At 52.8% G+C, this 12,947-nt stretch overlaps 4 protein-coding genes across 4 annotated transcripts; 2 read left to right on the top strand and 2 right to left on the bottom strand.

Annotated features, from left to right (window-relative positions):
* Positions 1–64: 64 nt before the first annotated feature.
* Positions 65–2,292, bottom strand: Triagg1_5802 (uncharacterized protein; the record flags this gene model as incomplete). The annotated part of the gene is made up of 5 exons (XM_062900356.1): positions 65–420; positions 576–884; positions 1,011–1,115; positions 1,313–1,604; positions 1,861–2,292. 5 exons carry the CDS (start codon positions 2,290–2,292, stop codon positions 65–67), a joined length of 1,494 nt encoding a protein of 497 aa, XP_062755314.1.
* Positions 2,293–5,201: 2,909 nt separating this feature from the next.
* On the bottom strand, positions 5,202–6,394 carry Triagg1_5801 (uncharacterized protein; the record flags this gene model as incomplete). The annotated part of the gene is made up of 4 exons (XM_062900355.1): positions 5,202–5,402; positions 5,465–5,974; positions 6,053–6,124; positions 6,392–6,394. 4 exons carry the CDS (start codon positions 6,392–6,394, stop codon positions 5,202–5,204), a joined length of 786 nt encoding a protein of 261 aa, XP_062755313.1.
* A 501-nt stretch (positions 6,395–6,895) lies between these two features.
* On the top strand, positions 6,896–8,071 carry Triagg1_5800 (uncharacterized protein; the record flags this gene model as incomplete). Its single annotated transcript, XM_062900354.1, has 1 exon — positions 6,896–8,071. One exon carries the CDS (start codon positions 6,896–6,898, stop codon positions 8,069–8,071), a length of 1,176 nt encoding a protein of 391 aa, XP_062755312.1.
* Positions 8,072–9,428: 1,357 nt separating this feature from the next.
* Triagg1_5799 (uncharacterized protein) lies at positions 9,429–12,871 on the top strand (the record flags this gene model as incomplete). Its single annotated transcript, XM_062900353.1, has 3 exons — positions 9,429–10,107; positions 10,163–10,210; positions 10,263–12,871. The coding sequence occupies 3 exons, from the start codon at positions 9,429–9,431 to the stop codon at positions 12,869–12,871; spliced, it is 3,336 nt and encodes a 1,111-aa protein (XP_062755311.1).
* Positions 12,872–12,947: the final 76 nt, after the last annotated feature.

The raw sequence follows: 12,947 nt of genomic DNA, 5'->3' as shown, positions 1-12,947 counted from the left end.
TGGTTTGCTGTATTTGCTCGTATAACAGGACATTGCTCTGGGGAGCTGATGTGCTAAGCTACAACTACTTGATTAGCTCCGTCGACTCGTCGTCAAACTGGAGCATCATCTCGCGCTTGCTGAGCAACGGGCTGACGCCGGTCGCTGCCTCTCCAAACAGCCTGGAAAAGGCGTGCGCGTCTAAGCACGCCCTGCGTGAGGCCAATACCCCTGGCCGGGCACGAGAGACGACGGCGCCTTCATAGGCATCTAGCGCCTGGCGCAGAGCCTGCCGGAAATCCGAACCTTGACTCTGATGGGTATGTGCTTGCGAGCCCGTCTTTGAGCTGAAGTCGTCGCGGTTGAGCGCCAGTAGTGGGACGACGTGCGTCGCAAAGTCGAGCACGTCGACGATGGCATGGTTGGCGCCTTCGCCACGGTCTAGGGCAGAGTAAGTCACTGTCGCCAATCTACTCCGAACTGCCGAGGGTAATTCGGAAGAGTGCAAGAAAACAATCCGGAAAAAAACATCAAGGGTCGGCAAATTTGAGAAAGCAGCAGACACCATCCCCTCGAGGCAAGGGGAAACAACTTACACATGGACATTAGATGGAACGCATCGCCCATCAACACCACTTGACCGTTCGTGTGCAAGCCTATGGGCGGCGCCCAGTCAAGCACATCCAGGCGCTTGATTTCCGTGTCGGCGTACACATTATTCAAAACAAGAGACCGGAAAGGCTCGGACCAAGTCTTTGCAAAGGCACGCAGCAGCTCGCACCGGTCCTTGTTGGTGGCTGGGACGTCGGTGGGCGCTCCGCTACCCGGATATGGCCACGAGCAATGCAGCTGGCAGCTGAAGACATCGGGGTCACTGTCGGCCTGGTTTCCGGGGACATCGAGGACTGTGAATTAAGTGCAGATGAATGCGTCAGCAAATGCAACAGTTTCAATCTTTTTTGGCCTTGGTCAGTTTCGCAGCAAATGCACATTTTTAAAGCGTCTTGTCACTTCTCACGTCTGAATCTTACAGTTGCCGCCACGGGAGGGGGTGATCGCCAGATCCGCGACGGCCGCCGCCGCTCCCGCCTGTGCTCCGTGCCTCGTGATGGGTACGATACGTATGTGCTCCGTATCTGGAGCTCCACAGAACAAGATGCTCTGGGCGGGCCGAAGCCCTAACAGCACCAAAGATCGACCGAAGATAACGAGACAAGGCCACAAAGCATGATAATACGGATGCGCTCTGCTCTGATGGATAGAAAATGAAGAGTACAAAGAGGAAGAAGAAATCAAGGACAAAGAACAGGAAACGTGTGCTTGCGCGACTCACCGCTGATGTACATGAAGGAATCGTTGGTTGGCGATGCGCCTTGGAGGAAAAACAGATCTAGTTTCCGAATTGGCTCGATCTGCTCCGCCGTCAACAACATCTTGACGCCCATGGTCCGCACAGGCAGCTGCAACATCAGGTTTGTCTGGTCGGGGAACAGAGCGCGACGCACGCGCGACTGGCCTCCATCGCACGCCACCAACAGCGTCCCAATGCATGAGGTGCCATCTTCAAAAGAGACGCTCACTGTGCCGTTGTCACTGGTATGGAACTCGCGGAGGGTTTTCCCCCACTTGCGTCGAGATTATTAGCGGAAATGCGCCATTGGATGAGGAGAAAGACGTGAAGCAGTGCGTTAAGAGAGCAGACGGGCGGTAGAAGACAGTAGAAGAAAAAACAAAAGATCTGTAGATCCAATGCTGGCGTGAACTTGAACCTGCACGAGAAAAGTGGGATGACATAGATAGACATTGAGGGAAAGAAGGATCAACAAGGACATCAACGGCAACAACAGCATCAACGGCAACAACGCCCGACTTGCGGCTTACCTCGATCTCAATCCCCTCTGCCAACAGCTTCCGCAGCCTCTGGCGAGTCACTCGAACTCTCGCGCTCTTGACCGCTCCCGGCGTCTGCGTCTTGAGCTCTCCGCTGTCCAGATCGAAGAAAGGGAATCTCGACAGCTCACCGCGTCGATCCGCCCATCGATCCACGCTCGACTCGTCGCAAACACGCTCTGCCAGCCCCGACGGCAACAGGCTCTGCAGCGCCGTCAACGACCAGTGCAGCGTCAAGCCCCAGCCGGCGCCGCGAGTCGCCAAATCGGCATCCCGCTCGAAGATGCGGTACGAGATGCCCTCGCGCTTGAGGTGTTGGGCGAGCAGCAGGCCGCTGACGCCGGCGCCGATGATGAGGACGACCGGCTTGGCGCTTCCCGGTACACTGGCCCCAGGGCCGGTGCTGTCGGTGCTGATGACCATTTTCGCCTCTTTTATTTTTCTTCTTCTATCTGTTGGCTCGTTTTCTTCAAAAATCTCCGCGATGCAACGGTAGGAAACGTCTTAGGCTCGGAGAATCCCTGCTCGGGGCTGATACAAGTAGCAGTGGTTAGCAGCTGCAGAAGTCGTTGAAAATAGCAACGCAGCAAGCTTGGAAGCGTCTCGTTTCGGCCGCAGCAAGTAAAACAAAAACATAAAACACCAGTGGGGGGGAGTTTCCAATGCAAGGTGCTAAGTTGCATCAAATACCAGTCAAGCCCTCTCCGCATCGATTCTCAATCGCGCTGCAAGAGTCCCCACAGGCCCGGAGCCGATGCCCTTTACAGGTTGAAGCGTTTAAACCAGCATGACATATACGAATACACCAGTCTGAATTCACCGGAGATTGAAAGGCCGAGCGCGAGAAAAAAAAATAGACAAGAAGAAAAGAAGAAAGAGAAGCGACAATGTGTCATGATAGGCCGCAAAAAGTAATCCTTGTCTTGGGATTGCTCTAACGGATTGGCCGAGACATTCCCCAGCTTTTTCTTCTTCTTCGCCTTCTCTCGGCCACTCTGCGGTACCGAAGCGGTCCCCTTTGCTCCTAGTGCACCGTGAGTATCCATACTCCATCCTCGATGCTCCTCTTAGTTGCATCGGTCAGAACTCAATGGATCCTAAGGTACGTAGCTCCATATTGCAGGGTCCTGTACAGAGCGGACTACGAGTGGTGAGTGCAGGTACGAAGTATTACGAGTGTACCTACTCGTAGTCTGCTTTTCCCCTCGGGTAAAAACTCCTTGCATGCAGCTTGGCTTACATCGAAGTAGGCCGAGAGCAGAACTGTGCTGAGAAATATCAAGTACGGGGCCACTGATACATCCGAAATCATGCAAAGTACTACTAGGGAGTACCGGAGATTGGATTTGCTCTTGTCTTTTCTCTTTTGTTTTGGCCAGAGTGCTGTGGCTGCCGAACTATTTGCTCCCCGCCAATCTTGCTTTGATTTTTACAATGATATCAGACCTGTCACTGTGATCAAAACCAGATGCAGCGGCTCCCTGCATGTCTTGCTGCACAGATCGTTCGATTCCAATCAATATGGAACAGGAAATGATTGTCGTCGACACGCACATACGGGCCCGTCAAATCAATATCAATCGCGCCGGCTACCGAGCCCATGGCTTCAGTCTGAATAGCACTTGCGCTATGCTAGTACGATACTATGGATGCTGGCTTTCTCCCTCTAGGGCTCCCCCTGCATCCCAGAAGCCTCCAAGGGAGACATGTGGTCGTTTGGCTAAGGCAGGGTTCCCTCTGGAGACAAGATGCATCTACGAGTATTTCCACGGTCCCTTGCATGCCCCCAGGCACGAGTGCTGACTGATACAGTGGGCATCTAGAAACGAGTCCATTCCCGATGGCTCCAAGCACCGCTCGCCAAGTGGGACGGCGGCTTGTAAGGAGTCCCTGCCGGCCCCATCTCGCGGCATTTTGGTCCTGGTTCGCACTAGACCAGTACTTCCGTCAGGCCTGGCAGGTACATGTGTCTTTTCGCGCACACTGTGACCGGCCGTCACAATCTTTAGCATCTGGAACCCTGGTCCGGCGAGGTGCAAGCTTTTGGCCCCCAAGAACCCACCCATCTCCAGGACGCTCAGTACATACTCTACTCCGTTTAAGCATGGAACTCTCTCATATGAGCGCTGTAGCTTCATCACATCGCTCTAGCTGGTGGGTTTGCCTAGGTACATACTGATTCTCCATGCTTCAGCGATTCCACCACCGGCTCTGGCTTCTGGGTCCGGGTGGTCTACGACACCGTTCCGGTGCATTGCGACTAGCACTGCAGAGACCAGGTCTTTAGCCTCAGCCAGCTCACAGGCTGTTTCCTGCTTTTCTCCTCGTCAGCTTCCGGGACTGCCTAGTAGTTCTCGTCGAATGCCCTATATGGGGGTCCGTTGTCTGTGGCCAGGCTCTCCGGGAGAGCCGATGCAGCAGTTTTTTCCCCCTACAGTCCATGGACAAGTGTTCGCATGCCCAGCCAATCTTGGATAATTGCTCAATGGTCAAAAGCAGGCTAGACCATACCACTCCGTCGGTTGAGCGTTGATAGCCGAACCCAGAACCGGGGATGGCTATTCCAACCAACAGATGCGAGTGTGCAGGCCGGCCAACGTCACACGCTATCTACTCGTGTTGTACTTTGGTACAGAGTGTTCTGAACTGCCTGATTTCTTCTTGGGATTTTTCCCTAACCACTTTTCCCTTCCCTCCTCCGACAACAGCGTTCTCTTGGCGGCCGGTCGTTACGAGATATTAGTTTGTTTCCCACCGTATCAAGAGCCAACCATGCGTCTGCCCTGAGCCTCCTCTTAGCTTAATCTCCCAGAGGCAGGGAACTTATGTGAACACCACGCAGACGAGTATTGCCTATGCGACGGTGACCGTGAATGCTGTCCAAGATTACTCTCCGCCTCAACAATTTCTGTCAAAAGCCCACTGAATTAATTGAAAGAGCAAGGTGTTGTCATTCACCGTCGCCCCCTTACCTGAGAATGGTCATTATTTTCAAAACTCCATCGGAACGCCCCTTATTCCTTCGAGACACGTCCATATACGGGACAGGACTTCAGTAATGCCTCGTAGTAATGGGCCTGTCCTGGTATTGAAAACCTTTTCGGGTCAAGGTCACAGCTTACTCAGCTTGCGGCAGCTGGATACGACTCTCTCTCTCGTGAACCTCTTGTTATTCATGTTACCGCATCACTCATTTCACGTATGTGCCTGGAACCATCATATTTTGGGATACACAACTGTGCTGGAAATTCATTCATTTTTTGCCATGCCCTGAACCCTTAAACACCGATGATAATCCCATAAATCCTAATGCAACCCGGGTATTAGAAAGCTTAAATCTTGGTAGCAGCCTCAAGAGCCTTCTGCTTCTTCACGATGCGCATCTGAGCCTTGGGGCCCATGATGCCACCGCCCCACTGTCGGCGGACCTGGTCGTGCTTCTCCAGGTAGCCATCCTTGATGGCAGAGACGAGCTTGGACAGCTCGTTCTTGTCCTCAGAGCGGACCTCAGTGAGGGCGAGGACGGCAGCGGTCTACGACAAAAGTTAGTTTTCTTCTTTCATGCCTCGTTTTGGTATCTGGGAGCTAGACTAACCTTCTTGTGGACGACAGTGCCGAGACGGGCCTTGCCCTTGATGATGGCATAGGGGATGCCCATCTTCTTGCAGAGAGAAGGAAGGAAGACAACCAACTCAATGGGGTCAACATCGTTGGGGATGAGGACGAGAGAAGCCTTCTTGTTCTCAATCAGGCCAACGACGTGGTTGAGACCGTACTTGACGGTGTAGGGCTTCTTGCTGACATCCTCCTTCTTCTTGCCCTCCTTGACGGCGGTAGCCTCCTTCAGGAGACGCTCCTTCTTCTCGACCTTGGTCTCAGGTCGGTACTTGTTGAGGAGCTTGAAAGCCTGGGCGGCAGTGTTGCGGTCAAGGACGTGCTGGAACTGGGCCAGAGAGGGGGGGACCTTGAGACGCAGGCGAAGGATCTTGCGCTGGCGCTGGAGGCGGACATACTCGGGCCACTTTACCATGCGAGACAGGTTTCGCTTGGGCTGGATGTCCTGGCCGATGCCATAGTTGCGAGGGCGCTTCTCGATGAGGGGGTTCTATGCCATCTTGTTAGATATCTACGAGGTGTCGTCTCAACGTATTGGGGAGGGGGGATAAATTTCTTCTTCACTAACCTTGGGTCCCTTCTTGCCAGCCTTGCTCTGAGGGAACGGAGCAGGGGCGACCTTCTTGCCAGATTTGGGAGGCTGTCATTGAGAAAAGAAGACATCAGCGAGGGGCTCAAGCCAAAAAGTCTTCTCTGAACTCTAACGAGAACACATTGCGGCATGTTTCAGCACACATTTGTGTCTCCAGCCAAGTCTTCACCATTCAGTCCACACGAGGTGTGAACGTCAGGCGGAATGTTTCCAACAGGTTTGCATAAAAGCTGACGCTGTTGCATCAATTGCGCTTTCGCGCATTTGACTCACAAACTGTGGCCATTAGAGTCTTTTGGTTGACTGTTAACTTACCATTTTGTTCTTTGGGCGATGGGGTGAATTTGTCGAGGTTGAACAAATTTCCTTGGAGGCAGGTTGCGAAAAAAAAAGGCAAAAGAAAAGTTCGACGGTAGCTCGTGGGCGGAAAATTAGGGCTTTGGCGTCCCGCGAACTTGTGGGCCCTAACGCTATGAGAAGGCTTTGAGATGTGGCTGGTGTGGCGTGTATGCACGTGATTTTATCGATTGCTGTGAAAAAGATCGATAAGAGATAAGAAGTACTCTGGAGTCATTTCCAATGCTTGGCGCCTTGAGAGTTTGTCCGGAGTTCATTTGATGAGTCGTTAATATTGTGAAGACCGAATCCATATTATATCCTTTTGTTTTTGTTTAGAGATAAATTCTTCAAATTCCTAACTCCCTTCGACTTAAAACACTGAGTATATACGGCTCCGCTGTAAACCGGAGTACATACATCAACGACTACCAGCAACCTCATCACATTGCACCACATATTTCACAATAGATTCCTTACAAGATGCCGCCCACCACATGCGTGCGCTGCCAGGCGAACAAGGCAGTTGTTAAGCGGCCAAAGAACCATCATAAGTTATGTCGAGAATGCTTCATCACTGTCTTTGAGGATGAGATACATCATACCATCATCTCGTCCAAGTTGTTCTACCCCGGAGAAAAGGTTGCTATTGGAGCGTCAGGAGGCAAGGATTCAACAGTGCTGGCATCTGTTCTGAAGACCCTCAACGAACGCCACAAGTATGAGCTTGATCTAGTTCTTCTCAGCATAGACGAGGGTATCAAGGGCTACAGAGATGATTCTTTGGAAACAGTGAAGCGAAACGCAGTTCAGTACGACATGCCCTTGAAGATTGTGGGTTACGATGAGCTATATGGCTGGACAATGGACCAAGTCGTGGAGACTATTGGAAAGAAAGGAAACTGCACATACTGCGGCGTTTTTCGTCGGCAGGCGTTGGATCGGGGTGCAAAGACGCTGGGGATCAAGCACGTTGTTACCGGACACAATGCAGATGATGTCGCAGAGACTGTCCTCATGAATCTCCTTAGAGGAGATTTGCCTCGGCTATCCCGTAGCACCAGCATTGTTACTGGCGGCTCATTGAACGACGTCAAGAGAAGCAAGCCTCTCAAATACGCCTACGAGAAGGAGATTGTGCTGTATGCACATCACAAGAAGCTGGACTATTTCAGTACGGAATGCATATACAGTCCCGAGGCATTTCGAGGGACAGCGAGAAGTCTCATCAAGAATTTGGAAAAGGTCCGGCCAAGCGCAATATTGGATATTGTCCGGAGCGGCGAGGATATGGCCCGTCTAACGCCGGACAAAGGGCAAGGGGCATGCGCCTGTGACGAAGGCGAGGGGATGGGAGGTTGTGGATCAGCCAATGCTCAAACACCAGGGAACGAGATCACACAAGTGGCAAGCACCACGGAACAACCTGTGGATAATGGGCTCGAAACTGAGATCACATCAAATGGCACACCCAAAGCCAATGACGACGATGTCGTAAAGCTCCCTATACGGCAGCGCCGCTCCAAGGAGCCCGGTCCTGTTCAACTACAGACGCTCGGGAAATGCGTCAAGTGTGGCTACATGTCTAGCCAAGCAATGTGCCAGGCGTGTACGTTATTGGAAAACCTCAACAAGAACCGACCAGAGATCTCAATATAGAGTTAGGTATTTTGCCAATAAATTCCCAACATAAGCCAACATTCATTAGCACTGCCATGTGAATGCTTGGGTAACGGGGTCGAATTCGGGCTCCATATCGGTCGTCCGCCATCCAGTCAAGCCCATTCGTAGTCTGGTATATACACTTTCTTTCATTTTGGATTCCGAGGTCCCCCTCTCCAGTCTGTTGGGTTGTATACAAACGGTTCCTTAGGTGAATCTCTTCTCCAGCTATATGCAGTATCAGCATTTTTTTTGTCCATAAGATGAGATGTGTACGTGAGTCGACTTTACCTTCCATCCATTGCTGAATTCGAATCCCAATGGAGCCTCTGGGTTGTCGGTTTGCCCTCTCAATGTGCCTGTGAGGCGTCGGTCTCGCTCCATCACTTCGAGTTCGTCAGTATCCAAATCGACCGATGTCTATACCGGAGGGAAATCTGTCTGATTGAGAGTTTCTTACTTTGCTGCAAGTAGTAGTTAGTTATCGAGTGCAAATAACCGCATTTCCGGCTGGAGTTGACTGACCTTATCCCACTGATCCAGTGAATAGCGCGGTCGCTTGCCCTCGTTCTGCCACGTCTTGAAAGCTGCAAGTCCGGTACCCGAGACACCAAACATCTATTCAAAAACTGTGAGCCGCCTCGCATTCCTTGGTGGTGAAATCTCGCTCGCTATAATACGCACGACAATCATGATACCATACGGTATCAGAGTTTCGAAAGGGACGGGCATGATTGCGCTGTGCCGCCTTGACGGTCTTCTGGGCTATATGTCGGTTGAATAAAAGAGGTCGAAACCGAATTGACCGCTCGACAATCGGAACACGGCCGCAATATCGAGATTCTGCCGAGCGTCGTTCTTGATACTGAGCCTGCACGTCAGTGGGCAGAGGACCAATTGGAGCTATCAATCTGGATGCCTGAGGCCTCAGCGGGACATCCCTGTACCAAGATATAGTTAGCGCACTGGAATCTCACACTGTATGCAAGTCAAATCTCGGCGGGGAAACGCGATTATCGAATGCGCACGCACTGTGACTCCTACTTCCGCGACTTTGGGGCAGGCTTGGAGAACGCGACTGTGGTGATTGTTGTCGCATTGCTTCCAGCAACAGTCAACAGAAAACCGCTGTGGCAACATGCAATTTTACAGGTAGGATCTATGCATCCAGTTGGGTGATTCCGTATGGCTTACCTGGAAACAGCAGCAATTAGCCACTTTCTGCTTCACGAAGCCTATCGAGAGAGCGCCACACATGCCACCTCAGTCCAGATCGCAAACGCCGAGTCTCGATCGATATGCCATCGTCAGAGCCACATCTGCACTCCGAGAGTTCCACTAAGCAGCGATAACCATGACGAGTGCGCAGTCGATGGAGGAGGAGCTCCAGCAGAGCGTCATGCTCTCCGAAGACGCTGAGTACGAGACGGCAGATACGGCTGGCGAGGATGTGTTTACGCCGGCAGCTACAAAGGAGAGGACCTTGAGCACAGTCTTTGCCCAGACAACCATAAGGGGCGCTGACGGCATGGAGGTGGACGAGGATGACGACGACGACGACGAGCTGAGTGATCGTGACGCTTCTGGAGAGGAGATCGACGAGGAAATGGATCAGGATGCGGAGGGGGAAGATTATACCGAGATTGTGGATCAGCAGATTGTGGTCAGCAACGGCCGCCCTTTCCAAATGAACGATGACGATGAAGAAGACGAAGACGAAGAAGACGAAGATGCGGATGGTGAGGAAGACGGTGATGAAGGGGTTGGCGCCGTCAAGATCAAGCCAGGGGATACAGATGATGAGGACGAGGACGATGAAGATGCGGAGAGTGATGTTTCAGAACCGCTCAGTAATGCCGAGGACGATTCTGACGAGGAGCCCGCTTGGGAAGAAGCTGGAGAGGTGGAAGAGGACGAGGACGAATCAGAGACCGGCCCTTCAAACGTTTGCATGTTTTGCAAACAAGATGAAGAGAACGACCCGAGTGAGGATTTCGAGGCATTCCTGACGTGCTCCAGATGTAACGAAAATGGTGGGTCCTGGAGAAGCTGCAAGATGTCAATACGGGCTTGGCTAACGTATCTCAGCTCACCAGCAATGCGCACGAGATGCGGCGGCGATGAGCGAACAGAACAGTAAGTCACTGACAAGCCTGTCCCTGAAAACATGTCACTGACTCAGGGCCAGCTGCAAAACGTTGGAAATGTCCAGAGTGCGATAATAGCGACTCTGACCAGGAGGAGGAGGAGCCCGAAGAACAGGGGAGAGAGGCCAGCGTTGACGACGAAACTAGGCCTGAGTCGCAGCTCTCTGACGCCCCTCCCGACCTCTCCCCTAGACATCACATGCAAGATGGCGCAGAGGCAGAAGCCAGCCTCAACGACCCCGCAGCCCATGCAGAAGCCTCGGACGAGCCTCGTCTACTGCGGAAGAGAAAGACTTCGTCTGCTGAACCTGAAGAAGCTACAATTGCCCTGCGGAGACGCCGGCGGGGTCTCTCAACGGACGCCGCATCGGGTAACGAAGATACTGATAGCAAATCAGCGGAGCAAACGAGAGGGAGCTCCCGTGCGGTTCGGCTAAAAGTTGCTCGCCCCTCTCTCGTCGTCATCGAAAGGAAGTCTCGAGTGTCCCTTGTCGTGACGATGCGCGTGCGGCCGGGGAACCTCAAAGAGATACTTTCACGCAGACGAAGAGAACGGAGGCGTTCAGGAGCAAGCACGCGGCCGCCACGGACTCCAGTCGCACCATCAGCTGTGCGCCCCAACTCTGCAGCCGTTACGGCACCGCTTGCCGCACTCCCGACGCCGTTCACCACTGATTTCTATTCAACACCTTTCTACTCCTTGTTTGATAAGGAAACCGAAGATATGAAGGGCAAGCCCTACGGCGGTATCTTGACAGAACCGGAAGCAGACACGTCAAAGACGCTGCCGCAGCCTGACGATCGGAGACGATTTGACCAAGCTAAGCAGCGTGCAGAAGATGAATGGAGAGCACGTGTGCTGGCAATGCAGGCAGAAGTGGACATGCCTATTCGCAAGTCCAAGAAGTCGAGCGATAATGCCAGCCAGATAGAGTGCATCGAGTTTGGCGGCTGGGAGATTGATACGTGGTACGCAGCACCATATCCAGCCGAGTACAGCAGGAACCGCGTGCTGTACATATGCGAGTTCTGCCTAAAGTACATGAACTCAGACTACGTGGCGTGGCGCCATAAGCTCAAATGCGCTGCAAAGCATCCTCCGGGTGACGAGATTTATCGACATGGATCGGTGTCAGTATTTGAAGTTGATGGCCGCAAGAACCCAGTCTACTGCCAAAATCTGTGTCTTTTGGCAAAGCTTTTCCTAGGATCCAAGACATTGTATTACGACGTGGAACCGTTCTTGTTTTACGTCTTGTGTGAGTACGATGACTGCGGCTACCATTTCGTCGGCTACTTCTCCAAAGAGAAGCGCGCAAGCAGCCAAAACAACGTCTCATGCATTTTAACATTGCCCATCCACCAGAGGAAGGGATACGGCAACCTACTCATTGATTTCTCATATCTCCTTACTAAAGTTGAGGAGAAGACGGGGTCTCCGGAGAAGCCGCTCTCTGATATGGGTCTTGTCTCCTATAGAAATTACTGGCGCCTGCGACTCTGCCGATACTTCATCGAGACATTAAAGGACGGCCAGCACAAGCAAAACGGCCTGAGTATTAGGCAAATATCAGATGACACGGGCATGACGCCAGACGACGTGATTGCCGCTTTGGAAGGCCTTCGAGCGTTGGTACGAGATCCGCAGACAAAAGTGTATGCCTTCCGGATCGATTTAGAGTACTGCCGACAGTACGTGGCCAAATGGGAATCAAAGGGCTATGTGCAGCTCAAGCCCGAGGCTCTTGCGTGGACGCCGTATGTGATGGGCCGGAGCAATGCTGTCAACTTTGAGCTTGGCCCGCCTATCAATACGATTGCCCCTCGGGAAGACGATGAGGCTAAGCTTGAAGAGGGCGCAAACGGCATATCGGGAGAAAACCATTCGATGATGATGAATGGTGAAATGAACGACGGGTCTCAGTCGAGAATTGGTTCTGCGTCAGAGACGGGCGATTCAAGCAATAGCAACCCCGGCTTTACACCAATCATGTCGATCGAGGAGAAGATGGCGCCTGAAGATAAAGAAAACGCAGAACCGCAAGACGAAGCCATGGATGACGTGGATTCAGAACCAGATTGGATGACGCCCTATCGCGACATACCACCACATCGCTTTGAGGTTTTCCCGCCTGTAGCCGGTGGCCGCCGCGCCGACCGCTCGCGACAGAGCGTGAGCAGACCATTGGTACCTCGCAGCTCCGGCGGCGGCAGCAGCTCTCGACCACGGCCAAAAAGGGCCGGGGGGAGCAGCCGGCGACCTACTGCCAGTCGCCCTAGAACCAGCGGATCCAGGAGAAGGACCGGCGGCACTGGCCGTGGTCCTGGCAGGTGGCCTAAGGGGACGAAGAAGTCGGACTACGGCAATGCAGACAGCGGCCCGGGACTACCACCCGGATGGAGAGACAGAGCAGCTCTTGGAGCAGACTTGGTTACAGACGGCGATCACAGTGTTTCAACATCTTTGGGCGACGAAGAGCCTGCCAAGGACGAAGTTAGAGTCATGACTCCTCAGCCTTCAAGCAACGGATTTGTGGTGAGCGTCGTACAGCTGGGCGGCCAAGCGGCGGCGGCATCCAGCCAAGGGATCAACGGGAGAGACGAAGAGGAAGAAGAATTGGATGTGGATGCTGAGGGCGAAGACGAATAGTGAAACTGCCGACTGCAACTCACGGGGATGTTCTTTTTTTGGCTCTCTCTCTCTCTCTGTTTTTTTGGGACTGCTC

Source organism: Trichoderma aggressivum, assembly GCF_033847375.1.
Source record: "Trichoderma aggressivum f. europaeum strain CBS 100526 chromosome Unknown scaffold_021, whole genome shotgun sequence".
Lineage (NCBI taxonomy): Eukaryota > Fungi > Ascomycota > Sordariomycetes > Hypocreales > Hypocreaceae > Trichoderma > Trichoderma aggressivum.
This window is presented reverse-complemented; position numbering and strand designations above follow the sequence as displayed.